Source organism: Myotis yumanensis, unplaced genomic scaffold (assembly GCF_028538775.1).
Source record: "Myotis yumanensis isolate MYYU_CA2020_CCGP unplaced genomic scaffold, mMyoYum1.0.hap1 SCAF_3, whole genome shotgun sequence".
Classification (NCBI taxonomy): domain Eukaryota; kingdom Metazoa; phylum Chordata; class Mammalia; order Chiroptera; family Vespertilionidae; genus Myotis; species Myotis yumanensis.
Genome location: NW_027223754.1, coordinates 199,816,995 through 199,838,726, shown reverse-complemented (window position 1 = coordinate 199,838,726; position 21,732 = coordinate 199,816,995). Strand labels below are relative to the sequence as shown.

The 21,732-nt window shown below is 34.1% G+C and overlaps 1 protein-coding gene across 5 annotated transcripts in view; it reads left to right on the top strand.

Annotated features, from left to right (window-relative positions):
- NUP37 (nucleoporin 37) overlaps nt 1-19,737 on the top strand; it is a 32,549-nt gene extending 12,812 nt beyond the window's left edge. For all 5 annotated transcript variants that reach the window (XM_070407950.1, XM_070407949.1, XM_070407947.1 and 2 more), the window contains 5 exons: nt 14,466-14,556; nt 15,821-16,002; nt 17,020-17,070; nt 18,653-18,746; nt 19,501-19,737. In XM_070407950.1, the coding sequence (XP_070264051.1) occupies nt 14,466-14,556; nt 15,821-16,002; nt 17,020-17,070; nt 18,653-18,746; nt 19,501-19,614 (532 nt within the window). In that variant the 3' untranslated portion in view covers nt 19,615-19,737. The remainder of the gene's footprint in view (nt 1-14,465; nt 14,557-15,820; nt 16,003-17,019; nt 17,071-18,652; nt 18,747-19,500) is intronic.
- Nucleotides 19,738-21,732: the final 1,995 nt, after the last annotated feature.

Sequence of the window (21,732 nt, the reverse complement as noted above, 5' to 3'; positions counted from 1 at the left end):
ACCTCTCTCCCTCTTATTTTATATCTGACCATTTATGAAATCTAAATATATAGGATCAAATTCTCCAATTATGGACAAGATCAGGATAATAAAAGGTAGTTGCCATATTGTGCCATTATTTCACAGATCCTGTCCGGTAAGTCATTGTTTAATAATTGCAAATTTCATTTGCTAAAGCAAGACTCATGGGAAATTAGTGTTTTGACAGATTTGAAAGTCTCTATTTAAGCTTTTCTGTATATATAGCACATTTCAGTGTCACATTCTTCCATCCCATCCCCGTTTGGAACAGATAAGGTAGCTATAGCATTTTAATAATGCCTAAAGCTGGAGAATATCACAAGTAAAAAAAAAGACGAAGAGCCAGAGTAGGAGGTGGAAATAGGCTGTGGAGGCAGGAATGAAATAAGTGAATCAGTCATGACAGGAGTGCCAATTGCTTCATTCTTTCAACAGCACTGTGAGGAAAAGAAAAACATACTGTGCTGCTGTTTTGCATAGTTTTAATATTTGATCAGGCTGTGACAAAATCAATAGTATTTATAAACACTTGTACACAGACAAAACTATTAAATATGTGTCCTTTCACATTGGAAGTAAAGCCACTATCTACTTTTTAAATTTTAATCTTTGTAATAGCTCATCTTTTTAAAGTTAGAGTCATAGGCCATTATTCTTTTTGATCTGCCTGTTAAAATTTTCACATCAGAGATATGAAAGATTTACATGACCCCAAGTATTACAAAACCAAGTTTATATATAGATCTGAGGAGTAAATAGAACTATTTTTAAGATAAAAGTTAAATCACTAGAAATAAGTAGTGACATTTTAGTTCTCTAAAACTAGACTTTCCTAATCCCAAGCATTTGGGGTAATGATACCTGAGAAGGGAGAAAATGAGTGTCTTTGCAGGCCAAGGAGTAGCCTCTGAATAGTGAATAAGAGCCAGACAGACCTGGGATTACATTCAGTGGTCTGTGAATTTTTTTTTTCTCTTGTAGACTTTTAGATTTTTTTGGACTAGTAAAATTGTCCTAAAATTTTGGGGGATTGACACAGGGTTTTCAACTTTTTATTTTGTTAAGTGATAAGAATTTTTAAAGTTCTACTGCCTTCAATTACCATAATTTTATGAAAGAAAGAACATTATTACTTTAAAAAGGACAAAGGGCTTAACTTCAAAGTGAAGTTAGACTTAATAAATTTAACTTTTTGAAAACTCATTATGTTGCCCCTAATTGTCTTATTTTGCTGGGCTGTGATTTATGGTGTTACTGTTCAGCAAGTACTTGCTCCCCTTCCCCCCGCCCCCATGGAAGGAGGAGATTTTTCCCATTCTATTGGGTTTACACATGTGACTTGTTTAGGCCAATGTAATATTAGCAGGTCTGACACAAGCAGACACTTTAGATGTTTTATTTGGTTTGTTTTGACCTTCTGTCCTCTCTCTTTGCTATAAGATGAGCATGTCCTAGATAGCTACTGACCCTAGAAGAGAAACACATGGAGCAGATATGGACCCCTCTGGTATTATGAAATAAAGTTTCCCACAGACCCAGGAGCAAGAAATGTATGCTTGTTTTTGTAAGCCACTAAGATTTGGGGCTTGATAACATCATTTTATCTAGCCGGGGAGCTAAATTTAGAATTCATTAACTTAGTTTGCCAACTAGAAGTAAATGACAGTCCTGATTGACTATTAAACTCAAACTTCTTGAGCCAAAAGGTAAGCAATATAGCTAAGATTTTTAAAAGAAAAAGAAGATACAAGTAAGTCAAGGAGTTTAAAATAAGGAAGAGAAGTAAGTATCATACACTCTGACAGTAACAAAGGAAAGAAGGTATTCTGACGGGACAAACTACAATAGAAAATTGTTTCAGTACAACTATCTACATTAACTCAAAGTATAGAATTGCCAAGTTACAAGTAAAGACACCAGCCAAATGGCAACTGCAATTTGGGCAGAGGAAATAGCCATTTTCATCCCAGGAATCATTCCTATCACTGCACTAAAGTAATACCTCCTGCCCTAGCCAGTTTCATTCAGTGGTTGGTGCGTCAGCCTGCAGATTGCAGGGTCCTGGGTTTGGTTCCAGTCAAGAGCAGGTACCTGGGTTGCAGGCTTGATCCCTGGCCCCAGTTGGGCACATGTGGGATGCAACCAATCGATGTCTCTCTCACACATTGATGTTTCTCTGTCTCAAGAAATCAATGGAAAAAATATCCTCTGGTGAGGATTAACAAAACAGCAACAACAAAATAAAGTAATGTCTCCTACAATCTCAGTCTGCATGTTAAAATGGAGAAATGGAGAAATCCTTACCCAATCATAGAGCCTGTGTCATCTTGGGAGTAGTTTTCTATGCAGGTGATACAATGCTTAAAAAAGACACGCTAAATAGAATAACTAGACTGAAGGTCAGTAAGGAAGTAGCCACTGTGGTAAACAGTTTGGCAGTTCCTCAAAAACCTAAGCATGTGGCCCACCAATTCCACTCTAGGTACAGGTGCATACCCAAAAGAATTAAAAACAGATGTTCAAACAAAAACTTTTAAAGGAATGTTTTTAGCAGTACTCTTCACAATAGCCAAAAAGTAGAAACACCCCAAATGTCCATCAGTGAATAAATGGATAAACAAAATGTGGTATGTCATTGAAATATTATTCAGCTATAAAAATGATTGAAGAGTGTATATATATATATATACACACACACATATACATTGTCAATAAAACACATATATATGTGTGTGTGTATAATATATATATGCATATCTATTACAACATGGGTAAAACTTAAAAACATTAAAGTAGCTAGACAGAAAATATTCTATGATTCCATTTAGATAAAATTTGCAGAATAGCCCTAACTGGTTGGCTCAGTGGATAGAGCATTGGCCTGCAGCCTGAAGGGTCCCAGGTTCGATTCCGGTCGAGGGCATGTACCTTGGTTGCAGGCACATCCCCAGTAGGGAGTGTGCAGGAGGCAGCTGATCGATGTTGCTCTCCCATCGATGTTTCTAACTCTCTATCCCTCTCCCTTACTCTCTGTAAAAAATCAATAATAAATATATATATAAATTTGCAGAATAAACAAATCCTTTGCGACAAAACAGATAATGGTGCCAGGAACAGCGGGGAGGAGAGAATAGGCGTGACTGCTAAGTGGGTATGGTGTTTCCTTTTGAGATAATAAAGATGTTCTGGAACTAAGTTAAGAGCCCCTGAATTATACACTTTAAAATGGTTTAAGTGGTAAGGTAAATGAGTAAAATAAGTGAATAAAACTTTTTAAATACTAAGCTATATTATATAAAATATTATAGCCTGGAATAGTACATTATCACATATATGTAACATATGAACAGTCCTGCAATATAGATTCTTAACATTTTCTGCTATAAAGAGCAGAATGAATAATTTCTCTCACTGAATTCGTACCAATTTTAAAAATAATTTTTAAAATACAGAATTTTGATCAAAATGTGTTTTCTGATGTTTGACTTTGGCATTTCCAAGAGAGACACAATATAATAATCAGCTAGGAGATTTCTGGCCTTAGGAACACCATTTCAAAATGATCTGTCCCCTAACAGGTTCATAAAGTTTATGTGTTTTATTGAAAATTGTCAAATTCTGAATCGAACAGAATAAAGATAGTTCTCACTTGCACTCGTATATCAGTCTATCCATTAAAAAGTAGTTACTTGTTTACCTTTTGTTATAGAGAAGAAGTAAATTTGTAGAAAATAAATTAATAAAGTAGATTAGTTTATTCATTCAGCAATTATCAAGTATCTACCTTGTGCCAATCACTGCACTAGGCACTCAGTAATCACTGATTTATTTTTAAACTGAATAATGGTTTCAGAACCATTTTAGGCTTCTCTAAGACTGTCAAAGGTATTTTATTTTCTACATATAAATTGCTATATTAATAAGTAAATATTACTAAAAATTTTATTGAGTGCTTTACTGTATGCTCACCACGCTAAGTGCCTTTATCTCTGTAAATCTATTTCATTTTACAACTCTGAGGTAGGTACTATTTTTATCCTTATTTTACAAGATGAGGATACAGGTATAGAGAGGCTAAGTAACTTATGGAAAATGACATAGCTGTCAAGTAGAGGAACAAGAATATCAGGCAGCCTGGCTCACCTGCACTCTTAAATCACTCACTCTTCTGCCTGAGTGACAGTTTTCAGCTTTATCCTGAGGAAGTGGTATTTCTATCTAAGAATATTTTAGATCTTTCTTATTTCTCTACATTCTGTAACATAGTTTTAAAACTATGAACCAAGATGCTACTCATCATATCAAATGTAATTCTAGACTATGATAGATTAAATTTTATATAAAGTTCATCTACTTTTAGTATTCTATAATCTGTGCAAGTTCTTAAGAAAATTGAGTTCTCATTTAAATCAGTGGTTCTTCATCAGTCCCAGTACCTACTTTTTTAATGAATGTTTTATAATGCCTACTATATAAGCTTAAATGAAATTCATAGAAAATATAGTCTATCAAAATATAATAAAAGTTATAGTACTTTAATTGTATTAAACATTTCTATAAAAAGACAAAACAGTGCATATATATATACATATACATATGTATATATCTATGTCTCACTATGTCTTCTTAGATATTTGAGTGTATATATACAGTCAAATATCTAAGAAGACATAAGACATAGTGAGACAGTCTTTGTCCTGTTTTACAATGAATAAATTTGAATATCCTAAAAATAAGATAACAGAAAAATGTAAGGCAGAAGCAAGGCTGCCAAGTCACATAATTCCAGGGCTATGGTTTGATGGAGCACAATGTAAATAGTGCCATCTGGAGTTCTGCAGTGTCATAGCCCTGAGTAGAACTTGTTATTAGGATAAAAAATCATGTCCATAGTAACAAAATTACTAAATGTGGTGCCTGGACAGTGTGGCTCAGCAGTTGAGTGTGGACCCAGAAACCAAGAGGTCACTGGTTCAATTCCCAGTCAGGGCACATGCCCAGGTTGCAGGCTCAATCCCCAGTGGGGGGCGTGCAGGAGGCAGCCAATTGATGATGTTCCTCTCATCGATGTTTCTGTCTCTCTTCTCATCTCCCTTCCTCTCTCTAAAAATCAATAAAAACATTAAAAAAATAAAACTAAATGTGGTAAGTGGAAAAGGGAAATAATGTTAATCAAAATGGAGATAATATGGAAAAACAAAGGAAGGATAGTACTCTACAAATCAGCCAGTGTTCATATAGATATTATCAAAATTCACCAGTATGCCATAGGATGGAGTACTAACAACGATTGCAAAAAACATAGCTCTTATCTTGAAATGTGCCCACCTTTTGAGCTATTTCTAAATTTCATTGGGACATTCAAAGGTCATGTAGAATGTCTAGCGTCCCTGTTTTTCCACTAAATGCCTGTAGCATCCCAGTTATTAGAACAATAAAAAGTACCCTATACATGTTGGAACCACCATCTGTTGAGAATCATTGATTTAGATAGTAGTACGTGACCAAGCACTATTCTAAGTGTTTTATATGAATTAAATTAATCCTCAAAAACCTTATATGGTGAGTTCTCATTACATTTACAGATGAGGATCCCAGGCAGTCTGATTCTGAAATATCCTAAACTGTTTCTCCTTGAAGGTTCTTTAAGAAGCTTTAGTCTTTTTCTTTTATTGAAAAAGCAGATGTTCATATTACCTGTGTGTTCTAATCAAGATCAAACATGTATGACTTAATAAGGTTGATAGAATTGTCCTTAGAGTCATGTCTACAAAGTGTTACCTTCTACTTGTGAAGAATTTGTAATTTTTGAAATACTCTACTACTAGTACCAATTCTTGAAATGAAGGCATCATGTTCCTTCTCCATACTTCATTAATTCAGTTCTCAGGTGAGGAGGAAGATTAAAGAGAAACAAACTTTTCTCGAGGATGAGGAAAGTTATTCTAGACTAGACTGCTCTAGTCTTTTCTCTAACAAGGTAGTTGGCAGAATCAGCCATGCTTTACTACCTTAGGGTCATCACAGCATCTAGAAGAGTGCTCTTGTAGGTACCAGTGAGTGGGTGAAGGAATGAATACGGCTCTGTACCTGTTACCAGGTGTTTAGGGAAAAGATGTTGTTACCAAACAAAGCACCTGACAAGAGGTGTGTTTGGGGAAAAAATTCCAAGTAAGTCACAGGTGGGGTTGCTAGTGATTCAACCACATGTTCTACACCATTTCTTTTATGGTTCCTGTTTATGTGTATGCATATGCACAGGAAAATGTAACTACTAGTGTTTATAATTAAGACCCAGCATCATAAAAAAGAAAGTTAAAGTTGTTATGATATTTGAAAAGCAAATACGTGCTTGTTCATGTAGGAAGATTTATTATCCCCTACCTACAAAGAAAGTAAAAATGGTACTTTAAGTATTTATTGGGTTAAACTTATTTTAAAAACTCACTAATACAGAATATCTCATTCCCAGTCAGTGCCAAAGAGCAGATGTTCTTGTATATTAAAAACAGTACCGTTCTGTAAGAGCAATTCAGATCAACAAGTAATTATTAAACATGTTTAGTATAGCCAACATTTAGTACTCTGGGGATACAAAAGAAATAGAAGAACCAGTACTCACTATAACTACAAAGAATGTCAGAAGTAAATCCTTTCCTACTCCTCCCTACCAATAATCTTTTAAAATATTACATAAAATTTATGGTGAAGGAAAATTGGCTTCTAGAAACTAAGGAATTCTTAGTTTAAGATGAAAATAATAGAGGCAAGTAATGTGCCATTCACTTTAACTATGAAACATGGGATATTAGTAGTTGTCATGTTCTAGCTGTCATCATTTTTACAAAGAATTGGAGGAGTGGGATATAAAAATTAAAGAGTAAGATTATTTTTTAGGAATATAACCAAGTCACTAGATAAGGGAATACTTAGTTACCTAAGATATTCACTAAGCCAATAGTAACGGGTTTTGAAAATTTTATAAGAGGAAAAAATGTTTATCAACTCTCTCTGTGCACCCCATGCTAACTGAGTTCTTTCCACATTACCTCTGTTCATATATATTTGAAGAGTTTTCAAGATCCATAATTAAGATGGAATGTTCCTTCCCTACCCTCACCCCAGTTGGGATCACAAAATATGTGATTTATTTAAAAATAGTACTTGTGGGAAACAGAGGGATACTGAAAGCCTTCTAAAGATAGGCCAATGAAGCATCTCTTCGGTGATTAATCCCCATTTAGAAGCAAAAATAAACCGTGCCTAAATAATTCTAGATACAAAGTGAAATCAGGAGAATTTATATTATTCATTAAATGTTATAGTTAAATAATTCCAGAAACAAAGTTCTCTGTCTGTCTTCTAAAATTCCCTCTAATTTTTGTAACATTTTTAAAACTGTTGCATAGTTCTAAGAATTTTAAGAATGAGATCAAATAGTTTGTGTTGAGTTTGGTAATTATTTACTTCCAGCGAATGGAACATAAGGATTCCATGTCTTTATAAGAACTATCCAAAATTTATACTAAAACCTGTTGATCACATTTGCAGACATTTTAATTTTGTGAAATGAAATCATATGTTATTGAAAGATTATACTACAGTAAAAGTAATAAACTAATGAAAGAATTTTCTGAAATGTTATATAATGGTGTTTTGGTAACACCATTCTCTCATATTCAACTCTTTGTTCTCCCTCATGTGCCTGTGTAGATGAAATACAAAACCAGTACTTCTTATAGTATTACCATATCAGTGATTGCAGTAATTTAAGCCTGCTTTATGGGGCCCTCATGTGGTTGCAGTAAGTGAATTATATACATGAGAATAATATCCATAAACATTTTTTAGGGTTATTCTGAAAATCCATTTATGTGACTGGTAAGAGTCATATTTTAATTGTAAAATATATCAAAATTTTTCTTAGAAATAATGAAATGCTAATTTTTCTGGGTAGAATTACTGGTATTTGTATTAAAGTTTATGTTAGTTAAAAGAAAAGTCCTTTTATTCTGAATTTCTTGAAGATGAAATCATTACATAGTATCTGTTTGAAAACTACCATATTGTATTTTTTGCAGTTGAGAGTGTAATGTTGAGGTTTACTTTTAAATGTGACAAAATTTTCCACAATTCCTATCCTTCAAAAATCTGTTCGACTTATAAATACAGAGATCTGATGGTTGCCAGAGGAGAGGGGAGTTGGGAGACCAGGTGAAAAGGTGAAGAGATCAAGAAGTACAGATTGGTAGTTACAAAATAGTCACAGGGATGTAAAATACAACTTAGGAAATATAGTCAATATTATAATAAGTATGTATGGTGCCAGGTGGGTACTAGAAATATCAGGGGAGCACTTTGTAAAGTATATCATTAACCACTGTGCTGTACACAAAATAATATTGAATGTAAACTGTAATAGAAAAATAAAATTTTTAAAAATCTATTTATCTGTAAGTTAAATAAGATGTTAATTCTCCTCTGGGGTGGCCTCAGGTAGTTTCTCACCTCTGTGATAAGCTTGTAATAGTTGCTGCTTAATTTGTTTACAATTTCAAGAAAACAAATGAAGCAACAACATGTAAGCTATAAGTTTGTTTGTTTTTTTAAGTTCTCCAAGGCTTCATGAAGATATACCGTAGTCAATTATTTTTTGTATAGTAAAGTTGCGTTATTAGCATTATGTTTGAATCAGGGCACTTCCTCTCCCCTCCAAAACACGAATAGCCTTTGATTGGATTCTATCATTAGACTCTATCAATGGACTCTATCATTGACCCATTTTTAATTATTGAAGGGTAATATATACAGTTCTCATTTTCTCCCTTATAAATCTTCTTAATCTCAAATCAGTAAAGCTTCTGATAACCCATTTCTTTTATCATGAATACTACTAATACATTAATACTACTTGGTTAGTAGTATGGAGTATTAAAAGAAACAGAATTAGTCTACTCTTATTTCTGAATATATTTCAAACACTGACATACTAAAGCACTCTTTACAAAATTCTTAGTTCATACAGTTGTGCCATTAAGCTTTTTGCCTAGATACCAAAGTTCTTCATAGTCTAAGCCACAGGATGACAACATTTATTCTAGATTTTTGCTTTTAATTATATGGTCCCCTACGTCTGAATTCCTTTTGCACTTAAAACCAGATATTTTAATACCAAATCATTTTTGTAATTTGTTTATTTTTCTAATTGTATGTTCACTGACTTAGGAAGTACACCATATCTCTTCCTTTTTCGAATCATCCATAGCATGATGAGTAACTTAGTTACTTGGAAATGAGAGGGGAAATCTTCATTTTGCTATCGCAAATTTAGTGAAAAATGTTTTTTGACTATAAGTGTCAGAGGTCCCTTTCCTACACCCAGTAACATTGTAAAGTGCCTTCTCATCCTTATAACTACATCTCGGTATTACTTCTGTTCTTACTTTCATATTTAATTAATGCAGAGGCTCATGTGATCCAGCCATGTCTTTTAGATTGTAGTTTGTATTTTTTGCTTTATCATTTATAGAAGACCAAATGGATACAGATGTGTCATTTAATGTCATCTGTTCCTTCTTTGTCTATGTTCTTGGTCATAAACATTTGGTAGCAGAAATTTCCTTATACGATGAACTTCCTAACAGACGATGAGCTGCCAATTAAAAATAGAGAACAAACAAATAAAAAGAACAGAGTATTACCCAGGAAGTTTCCTTTTGAATTCTCAGAGGGAACACCTCCCTCTAATTTTCAATTTTTTTTTTTTTTAAATATATTTATTGATTTTTTACAGAGAGGAAGGGAGAGAGATAGAGAGTTAGAAACATCGATGAGAGAGAAACATCGACCAGCTGCCTCCTACACATCTCCCACTGGGGATGTGCCCGCAACCCAGGTACATGCCCTTGACCGGAATCAAACCCGGGACCCTTGAGTCCGCAGGCCAACGCTCTATCCACTGAGCCAAACCGGTTTCGGCAATTTTCAATTTAAAAGGCCCTAGAGAATATCTACAATATCCTCAATATGCCAACAGCCAATTTGTGATGTCTTTTTATTAATTAAATGGAACAACTACATTTAAATAATATATGGTAGGAATATGTAATGTTCTGCTGAAAAGTGCTCAACCTGAAATGATTTAACAATAAACTACCAAATAATTTTAACTATAAACTACCAAAAAGTAAAATAATTGTAATTCATAATCTTAGCTCTTTATCCATACATTTTACAGCTAAATCTAAGAGTTCTGCTTAGGACTACGGAGTGATGAAGGGTTGGAGATGTTTGTTATAGTCAAATTGGATCAAAAGTGTTATTTTATTTTACTTGAAGAGTGATGCCTTTTAATTCAGTTTATATTATTGGCTTCTTAATATGTCAGCTGATTAACTTTATCTTAAAAGCTTTTACTTTGAAATTTCCCTTGCAAACATTTAAGTAGGTACATATATATCCTTCATATAGCTCCTGATTTTTTGGTCAAGGTAGTTTAACTTGGTAATGTTATATTTTAATACTTTTATCTATTGTCTTTACATGTGTTTGATTGTGTGTATTAAGGCTATGAACCCTTACAGCTTTTCTGTTTCTGTAATGTACCACTTCTCTTAAAATTATGTTTCTGTGGTGATAATTAACTTTTAGGTAATTTTATTTATACATAAATGTGTTAACAATATTTGGAAATATTAAAATATTAATTTCCAAAGTTATGGATTACCCCTCCCCCCCCCATTACACTAGAAACTCTTATCTGACATGGTCTAAATCTGTCGTTCCTTACATAAAAAGAGTCAGTAAACTCAGGAAATCTTTTTTTTTCTTTTTAATCTTTACTAGTATTGTTGAAGGTATTACATAGGTCCTCCTTTTTTTCAGGAAATCATTTTAATGGACTGTCTACCTACCTTATTTTCTTACACAACATACATATGAAAATTTTTCAACTTTGCCAACCTTTTGACAAGAGGGCAAGGCTTTCTCTTTCCTTAAGTTATGAGACCATTGACTAGTGTTAAGGACCTCTTTTTTACATGATCCACACCCATGATACAGTGCCTACAATGAAAACACTTGCTAAGCAGTCTTAATTCAAATATATCTAGATTTTTATAATATTTATTGCTTAATCTTCTGTGACTGTCACACATGCCTAATTTATGAATGCTTTTTAAATTTAGATACCATTAGTTAGTTGTCATCAACTTAGTTTCATTGAAACAGCTCTTTCACATTCATATTCTGTCAGCTTATATAATATCACTTAATCACATTAATAAACATGGGTTCACATCACTTACAAACTGTTTTGCTAGCAAAGAACCCATAGTCCCTCTTGGTAAGCCTACAATATGCATGTGCAAGAATATTAGAAGAAAATTGTCTCTTTTCCTCTTCAGTTCTACAGAGGGACAAAGGAAGAGTGTCAGAAGGAGCTCAATTAAGAGAGCGCCTACTGTATAAATTGTGTTCACTACATTTTAAAATGGATGCAAATCTATCCATACATAGATACATGAAAATAATATAAAATGCAAGAAAAAAGGGGTGCTTTGAGAAATCTACCTTACAAATAAGACCAACTAAAAAGTTGTGCTTTTTGCCATTCAACAAATGATTGTTTTAAGATTATTTTTGTCAGAAAATGTGTCAGAGAAAATGTAGGCCTTTTCAGTTGGTCATTAATAAATGTGAGAGAGGAAAAAAAAATGAGGTAAGACAGTTTGGAAACCTATTTGACGATACCTGCTAAAGTTGAACATATTTGTAAGCTGTTACCCAGCAATTCCATGTGTGAGCATGTACCCGGAAAGTGGGTTCGTATGTGTGTTTTGTGTGTAAAGGGGGAGGGGGGTGTCTGTCTTCACTAAAAGATGTACAAGAAGGTTTATAGCAGCATTATTGGTAATGACCCAAATTTGGAAACAACTTAAATGTTTATCAATAGTAGTGTGAATAAGTACATTGCAGATTATTTAGTTAATGGAGTAGTACATAGTACAACCTGCAGGAGTGTGGGTAAATATCACAAAATCTAATGTTGAATGAAAGATACCAGACCAAGAAAATCCATTCCGTAGGATTCCATTTTTATTATCTTCAAAAGAGGCTAAAGTGTTAAAAGTCAGGATAGTGATACCTTGGTGAGAGCAAGAAAATATGACTGAAAGAAAGCGCAAGATGACTTTTAGAGTTCTGAAAATACTTGATTTCTTAAGTTGGGTACTGTTTTCTTTGAGTGTGTTCTTTGAACTTTATGCTTAAGATTTGTGTATTTTTATTATGTATGCTGTGCTGTAAAAATATCTTAAACAAAAGAAATGTGACTTTATGTGATGTGATGGAACTGTTATTAACTAGATGAGCCATGTAGTAAAGACACTGAAAAATGTGTTGAGCTCCACAAAAGGATTTGAGAAGAGCTTAATTATGGAATCTATCAAAAAGGGAAATAAGACTTAACAACCTAAAGTGTACCATCTGCAGCTAATTTGGTTATGATAACTCATTTCATCCCAGTTGTTGTATTGTGCATATTTGGTACTTGGAGTATGCAACCACTGAGAATTATTTAATAAGCATATAATTATAAACCGTAAATCATTTTATCCTAGTCCTGTAAGTAATCTGGATTATCCTCATTTTAAATCAGTTTTCATTTTAAAAGTGTCAGGTTCTGTTTGGGACAAAATACTGTGAAAAAATTTGATTTCTAGGACAGGAATACACTTCATTAATTGACCTGTTTTTATCAAATATCTTTATCCATATTTTCTGTCTCTTTGGTTTCCTTCATTTGAAAGCGGGAAAAAATCATAAAAATGTTCTGGTATGTATTCAATTTATATAATTGCAAACAAAAATCAAATAAATATTAGAATGAGATCAAAGGAATGGAGCCTTTCAATCATTTTCTCATGGGACTCGCTGAATTTGCAAGACAGACTCCTACTATTTCAATCATGATAAAATACATGCCAGCCCAGTGCTTTATTATACAAAAGGCAATGGAGAAGAAAAAAATATTCAGTTGCCATAATTAATTACCTTCTTCATTGAGGGGAGTGAAATGCAATTGCAAAAACCCTTGGTAAATGTGATTCACCTCTTTAATTAAATTGTAATTCTCTCCCTTATATAGTACATACAGATATAAAATGTGGATTTGGCAAGAGAAAAGAATATGCTTCTAAATTAGCTAATCAAGTAAATAATCATTTTGAAAAATATTTATATTAGTTTATATGTTACTATAATATTTCAAGATTAGAGACCCTATAATTTCTCTGAGGAAGAAAAGTGGTTTGGTACAGAATAGTAACATTGTTTAATAAATATGTCTTCTTTCATTGAAATACACTTTTGCCTAGACTTTAAAGATATATTCTTTAAGTTTGTTGAAATTATTTATGGTTCTTAATGAAGTGTGAACTCTAAAACCTAGAAGGAAAAGTCCAAGGCATTCTAATTAGTGAGTTCAATTCTTAAGGACCAGAATTCTGTGGGCACTTTGCCAACGACCCACCAATTTCTGTCTCCTGCCTTGCTAACTCTATGCCACACTCTGTACCAGTGAGACATAATAGTGGCTGCGTGTGAAGAATGAGCTGGAAAAACTATCAGTCTGGGTTGCGGATAGCACTTCTCACAACAAAGGGAGACTTCTGAGTTTTGATCTCCACTCAGGATAGGAAAGAAATTGAAATAGAAAGCCATGTCAGTGATTAGCTTGGTTCTTGTTACTCTGGATTTGGAAAAATTTAAGAGAGAGAGAGGAAGGAACCAGGTGTTATTTCCTCCAACTCACCTTTAATGTGGTAGCTATCAATCAGGGCCACCTTTGGGAAAGAGAATTGGGGAAGTAAGCCAGATCAAAAAACATAAGATAGTAATTGGTCCCTGACATGGAAACCCAAAGGCAGAAGGAATAAGCAGCCATGGAAAATTATTTATCTCCCTAAATTCACATCACCTCATATTAGCTTCTTTATACGTTATTTTGAAAATGGGAGCCACTGCGTGTGGGGGGGGGGGGGGGGGGGGGGCGTTGAGGAGAGTGAGAAACCCTTTGTAGAAATTATTGTTAATTGAAATGTCTACTGATGCAGGAGTGCAACCTGATTAGTTTAAGATTTTGCCCACAAAATAAGGAGTATACGAATAATTTGGTTACAAGTGTTACGGTGTTAAGTTAATTAATGAGAAAATGTATGTGACTGTTTTTCTGTGATTTAGTATGGTAAAAGTTAAATTCTTCATACTGCTTTCACAAATTTCTAAAATAATTATATTATCATTTTCCTTGAAAGATATACTTTAAGTACAAATGTCTACCTTGTAATCTTTAGTTAATGGCTTTGAATACATTCATGGAAATTGTATTTTTTAGTAGTGATATATCAAAAATATTTAAAGTTATACTCCTTTTCTTTTCTTAGGATTTGGAACTTGGACGGAGTACAGACATCTCATTTTGCTCTTAATTCCCCTGGAATGAGTGTGTGCTGGCATCCTGAGGAATCTTTTAAGGTTGTTATCTATAACTTAGTTTTCTTTTATCAAGCTGAAAAGATATATACATGTGTAATACTTGCACACATAGAGGAGAAAAATCAATGACTTTTTTCCATCTCAGAGACAAATGTACTTGTCACAAATGTGTTTGTCACAAATACATTTACTCTAGAAAGCTATACCTTAAAAGTTCTGTATAATTAAGTTTTTATTTGACAGCCATCATCTCTAAATGGCATTCATTCAGAAGATACTTTTCCTGCTCTTTGGCAAATTACAGTCTAAAAACTGATACCCAGATTGCCTAGTAGCAATATTGTTTAAAAATAAAAGTTAAATCCATGCTTGTGAACCATAGTGTATAAACAGAAAGTGTCTGATATAACTGCAGTGATAATCAATACCTATTCAAAATAGAGCGTTCTAAAATCCTAAAAGTATCATTTGGCCTTAACTCTTACTTCATTGAGAAAGTGGGAGCCATTCAACAAGAGTTGTCTTATTTGCCAGTATCTTCTCTTGGGCATCACTCTGTTTCATTGTTCCCTAGGATCTGAGAAGCTACCACATTCATCTTAAAGTTAATCCTTCAGTTGTTTAGAGCTGATGCCAGTTCCTTAAGTGCTGGGGTTCTTGTCCCAGCATCTAGAAGGGTTCAGGAATCTGGAAAAGGCTGTGCGTAGATGTTAAATAAGAGGAGTCCAGAGACTAATAAAGAGTCCGGAGACGAGATATAATTTTGAAAGGCATTGGGGGTCAGAGGACCTTCAGCTAAAGGAACTGAAGACTCCCTCCTTGTCTAGGACCCTTGCTTTTATTAACACAATTTGTCCTAAGGCAAGGTGGAGATAATCACACTTCAAAGGGTAAGGTTTCAAAGGGTACAGAAGCATTGTCAGTTTGGGGGATAGCCTACGCCTGTACAGGTGTTTGGCCAGTAGGAGGCAATAACATGTAGATTAAGATGCCCTTTAACTGTCTGGCAGCCAGCAATCAGTTTCCTACTCAGGTTTGGGGAAATGCCTTTAGCCATTCCCAGCTGGTGGCTACATGTGTGACTCAACCTTGTTGAGTCCCCAAGTCTCATCAACCTTTTGATGAAACTCTTGAAATTATGACATGCTGGAATTGGTCGCCGGCACTTAAGCATCCTTTGCATTTTCCATTTATAATACATATATGCAAATGTTTAAATTTTACTACATACATTGAATCTCTGCCTGCTTCTCAAATTTGGTGAATGAAATTATTGAATTTTCTTTATTTTTCTGTCTCACAGCTGATGGTTGCAGAGAAGAATGGAACAATCCGATTTTATGATCTTATGTCCCAACAGGCTATTTTATCTCTTGAATCAGAACAGATACCATTAATGTCAGCACACTGGTGTTTAAAAAACACCTTCAAAGTTGGAGCTGTTGCAGGGAATGATTGGTTAATTTGGGATATTACTCGATCCAGGTACTTTCTTAGTTCATTTATTGCTTACAAAAATCAGTCATTGTTTTTAATGATCCACTGAGCCATTTTTATATCGCTGGCCCTCACAGTTGAGCTAAGGCAAGTCTATTTTGAAAGGGCCAGAGCTCTGAGTTTAGATAACAAAGATGGGCATTGGTGCTTTGGAGATTCACTTTGAGCACAACCCAGAAAGAGCAATGTGAGGAGGAAATCTTAGAGCATTGTTTACTTACATTGAAAAACAAACACTGACCCTTTTGAATAATCGTGTTTTATGATGGTTCTGCATCATGCTTATGTCTTTATCATATTTCATCTATTTCAATCCCATGCTTATTTGGAATTTTGTCACAGTTTAAGTATATTGGCCATTGTGGTGTTTTGTTTTGTTTTTAAACAAGTTACCTCTTATTATTTTTTATTATTATTATTTTGTTGTTGTTGTTAATCCTCAACCGAGGATATTTTTCCATTGATTTTTAGGGAGAGTAGAAGAGAGACGGAAAGACAGAGAGAAGCATCGATGTGAGAGAAACACATTGATTGGTTGCCTCCTGCACGAGCCTTGACCAGTACTTGGCCGGGGAGGAGCCTGCAACCAAGGTATGTGCCTTGACCAGAATCAAACCCGAGACCCTACAGTCCGCAGACCTATGCTCTAACCACTTAGCAAAACTGACTAGGGCTTGGCCATTGTGTTTTTTAAAAAGAAAATACCTCCCGGCCAGTGTTTCTCAGTGGTTGAGCATTGACCTATGAACCAGGAGGTCATGGTATGATTCCCAATCAGCACACATGCCTGTGTTGTGGGCTGGAACCCCAGTAGGGGGCGTGCAGGAGGAAGCCGATCTATGATTCTCTCTCATCATTGATGTGTCTACTTCTTTCTCTCCCTACCTCTCTGAAATCAATAGAAATATATTTTTTTTAATTTAAAGAAAATACTTTTTAAACTGTAATTTAAGTTCTACTTAAGACCAGTACATAATTCATAAAATCCAAAATACTGTCTTTTAGTTACCCTCAAGTGAAGAGACCTGTCCACATGGATCGAGCCTGCATATTTAGGTAGTGTACCACTTCTGTTGGAGTTATAATTTTATTTTTTGAGTCTGGTTACTTTGTTCATGCAGTGCCACCATCTGGAATACTTTCCCAAACCTCTTCTTTGCTCTGGATTAATGTTTGTTTGTTTGGGGGGGGGGTTGTCTTAACTAAGGTTTTGCTCTTGTCTTTTGGTTTAGGTGAGGGAGTGATTTTTCAACGTTGTTTTTTAATTTGTAAGACACATTGCCACTGTACGAATACCACCACCCCCACAATCTGGAGCATATGCTTCCTTATTTTATGTACTGATCAAGCTATAAAATGTAGGTGGAACCATATTTTTCCATATAAACTTCATTTTTGTGCTAAATGAGAACATGCTAGATATTATCTGCAACTTGCTCTCTCTTTTCTTTTTTTTTTGCTTAAATTAACATTCACGTCTACCTTGTTTTTCATTCCTTTTTGCATAATATTCCATTGTATAGTACAGTCTTTAGGGCTCTTTCATTTTCAATTAAAGGAGAATTTACTGAATGAGACTAAAACCAATAGAACATGTAATATTTGTATATGACTTCAAATCTAAGATTATAGTCAACTAAACGTAAGAATGTCATAGATTGTGAGATGCATCCTGATTTCAGAGATGTAAGCAAATAGTATATGGTACTTAACAAGAAGTCTGGAGAAGGCAGTGTCAGGATTAGTTTAGTAGCTCAACAACGTCATCAGGAGTCTAGACCTTTCCCTCTGCCACCTTCCATGGCAAGGCTTTGGACTTGTTGCTTCACAGTCGCAAGATGACCTCCATTGTTCAGGCCTCATAGCCTCCTCGTTGGCCAAAGTAAGGGGAGAGGAAGAGCACCCCCTTTTCATTGGGAATAGCTATCTTTGCTATTGTGTCTCACCTTTTGGGGTTGGACACACTGCCAGAAGGTAGTTGGGGTTCGGTTAGCATGGAAAAAGGTCAGAAAGGCTGTTGAATAAGCAGCTAATGTCTGCCACGAATTTTGTCTGTTTTTTTGGTCAGGGAATCTTTTCTTTTTTTCTCTTATCTTTTCTACTTATTAAAGTGTTGGGCATGTTGCTGGAGCTCCATTAACATTCGTTGATTCATTGATTTATTATATTCCAATGTGTAGAATGTCTTAAATCTTAAATATTTAAATATCTAAATATTCTAGGTGTTTGTATCATCTCCAAGAATTTAAACTTGTGAGTTTATCACTATTTCATAACGAGTGTCAGTAAGAACATTAAATGTATTTCTGTGAAATAGTTTATATTTTATATCAGTCTGATACCTTGTTGATATCCCTTACCACACTGTTAGCCCTTTGGTTATAAAAAAGAAACTGCTAACCTGTGTAACTTTGGAATGTAACAAAGTGGCAGACCACAATAAGCACTTAATAAATATTTACAGAATGAGAAAATATAGTTAACTTCCCTGGAATTTCTAGTCTAATTTTAAAGCCCCACTAACAAATTCAGGGTTATAAAATTATTGTTTTGTGCAATAAAAAAATATAACCTGTTTTAGAAAAGTTTATAGTTATCTGTAAAATACTGAAATTATTTTTATTCTTTCTTTCCTTAGGTGGTCCACAATTAATGAAAATTTGTTTGCAACCACTGGTTATCCTGGCAAAATGGCAAGCCAGTTTCAAATTCATCATTTAGGACACCCTCAGGTAATGTAGAGATGTTTTGTGGCATATGGGTTTTTAATTTGTTTTTTACTTTTCCATTTATAGCCCCCAAATTTGTAATGTGTATCTAGATATTTATGAATGTCATCTGCTTAAATTGGAAAAAGAAGGCATTTTTTGATGCTTAAATCACTAGTGGTAATAGATGTTTTGTCTATATACATATAAGAAGCATTTTATTTCTTCTGTTATATTTTCTCCTTGATTTATTTTTTTAATCCTCACCTGAGGATACTTTTTTTATTGATTTTTAGAGAGAGAGGAAGGGAGAGAAGGTGGGGGAGGGGTGAAGAGAGAGAAAGAAACATCAATGTATCGATGTGAGAGAGACATATTGATCCATTGCTTCCTGCACATGCCCCAACTGGGGCTGAGGATCAAACCTGCAATCCAGGTGTGTACCCTTGACTGGGAATCGAACCCGACACTCTTAAGCACTGAGTCACATTGGCCATGGCTGTCCTTCATTTAAATATAATAATTTTGCTTGCTTGGTTTGTTTAGGCTGCAAAAATATTTGACTTTGGGTTGCACTAGAAATTCATAGATTATTTGTATCCTTCCTTCCAACCAACTGCAAGCAAATAATTCCTATTTCACCTGTGAGGAAGCATATTTTTTAATTCTGCTATAAAAAAGGCAATGTATTAATGTATTTTTTATTTCTGAAGGGTAGTTTTTACTTACTAACTTTGATGATTTAGTAAGCTTCTTTAATTCTTCACTTATTTTATAGCCCATCCTCCTTGGTTCAGTAGTCGTTGGATCTGGCCTTTCCTGGCATAGAACTCTCCCACTATGTGTAGTTGGAGGCGACCACAAGCTGTTGTTTTGGGTAACTGAAATGTGAAATAAATTTCTGTCTAGCTTGGATCCATAAGTTTTGCATTTTTGGAGAATTCCTTATTTTTATATTAAATATACTGTAAGCTCTAGAAATATCCCAGTTGTTTTTGTTAAATAAAATATTAATGGTTTGAAAAAAAAATTTTCTACTCTGTTCTGTGTGTGTGTGTGTGTGTGTGTGTGTGTGTGTGTGTGTGTGTATTTTAGTCAACTCTTAAGAATATAATTAACTCAGCAGTTCTGGAAAAGAAATGACTAGGGAAACATAATGCTTTTGATTTTATCACAGGATTATCCAAAGTATATCCTATCCTCTATAAATATATGCTACTTTTCTAATTCTCAGGGCCAAGTATTTACAAAAGGAAAAAAGGATCTCCTTTCAGTGTTACTCTGGAAGTTGTTGAGTGTGTGTGTGTGCATGCATGTGTGCGTGCACACGCTTATTTTCTTAGCAATCTGTTATATGTAGGAATCTTAGGACTTTTTCAGGAATTATTAAAGGTTATTATTTAATTTAATATTAAAAAGATGGTTAATTCCTTAAAAATGTGACCGATTATGTTACTCAACCCTGTTCATTATATGCAAATTTTTTTGACTATACATCTCCACATTCTTAGAACATCTGGTATATAGGATAAAGCTAAACTTGAAAAATAACATCATTTTTAACAGCTTTTGCCTTGCCTTTTATGAATTTTCACCATTTTTATAATAATTTAAGTGTTTTTGAGATGACATCTAGTGGCAAAAGAACTGTATTCACCATCTCAAAATTGAAGTCAGTATTATGTAAGGCAGTCATCATGTTTTTTTGACACACTATGATGTAATCGGAAGAGTGTAAGCTTGGGATTTGGCCTTCAGTCATATGGAATTAAATAAATTCCTACAAACTCTGCATACCTGTGAGTTGAAGCTACATTTCATCCTATAAAATAGAGACAGGAATCAGTGTCTTGTGAAGTTACTGTAAGGACTGAGTAAAGGTGAATAAAAATACTTAATAAGTAATAATTTCAGAGATGTATAGTTCTTATTCTTGAATAATTGAAAGTTTTTTTTAATTAATGCTAATATTTTTACTCAAGTTCTCTATATGATTTCTTATAGCATCTTATGGAATCAAGATAATTATCTTTGATAGGGAAATGTTACAGGTATTTTAAAAATTTCAATACTGTTTTGTAATCATGTAGATGTTTGGTATGAACTGTTATATGCTTTAAAGTACAGATGAAAAATTACAAAGCATAGCAATTTCCATGTCAATTATTTAATACAGTAAAATATTACTACCAAATAATAGAAATAGTTTCCTCTACCCCTTATAAGCAGGTTTTGAACTTACAAAGGAAAATGGCAGTGAATTTTGACATGGTTCCCATTAACAGTCTCTGTGATGGGACAGAGAGCCTTAAAAGCATCAGGATAGGCCAAAAATTTTGTAAGAGTTTGTCATTTCAGAATATTTAATAAAAATAAGGGATACATCCTGAAATAATGGGCCAGTGTAGTTGAAAATCGTCTTATACTTAGAAAAGGTGGCTTAGGAATTGAGTGGGTTATGTTTAGGGGTGGAGATTAGAGCGGTGAGTTATGTTGGGCTTGGTATCTGCGATATGGAATCTCCGGAATAAGGGCTTACCGAAATATAAACATTTGCAGACAAAATTTCCAGTAGGACTACTCTTTGCTAGGGGAAAGATAAGTCATAGTGGTCGTGTAAATACAGTTATGCCAAGGAGAGACAGGCTGTGTTCCATTTGTATATTAATATGATGCTGTGAGAAATGAGATGAATGCCTTTACCTCCAGGTTCCAGAAGTGGTATACATTTTACCTACTAAGGACAGAACTCTAACCTTTTTTTTTTTTTTAAACATCTTACATATAGAATATTACAACCATTTTCCAGTTTCGACTTTGTTGTTAAACATTAGTATGTACAATTCTTTAAATGGTATAATGATATTCTTTTCCCTTACTAAACTTTGTTCTTAGTAAAGTATGTTTAAATTAGACTAAGGCAGGAAGAAATGTATGATTTGGAATAAGTTCTTGGTCATCACGTCTAATTCCTGGTAAATAACATAAGAGCCGATTGTGTGTGTGTCAC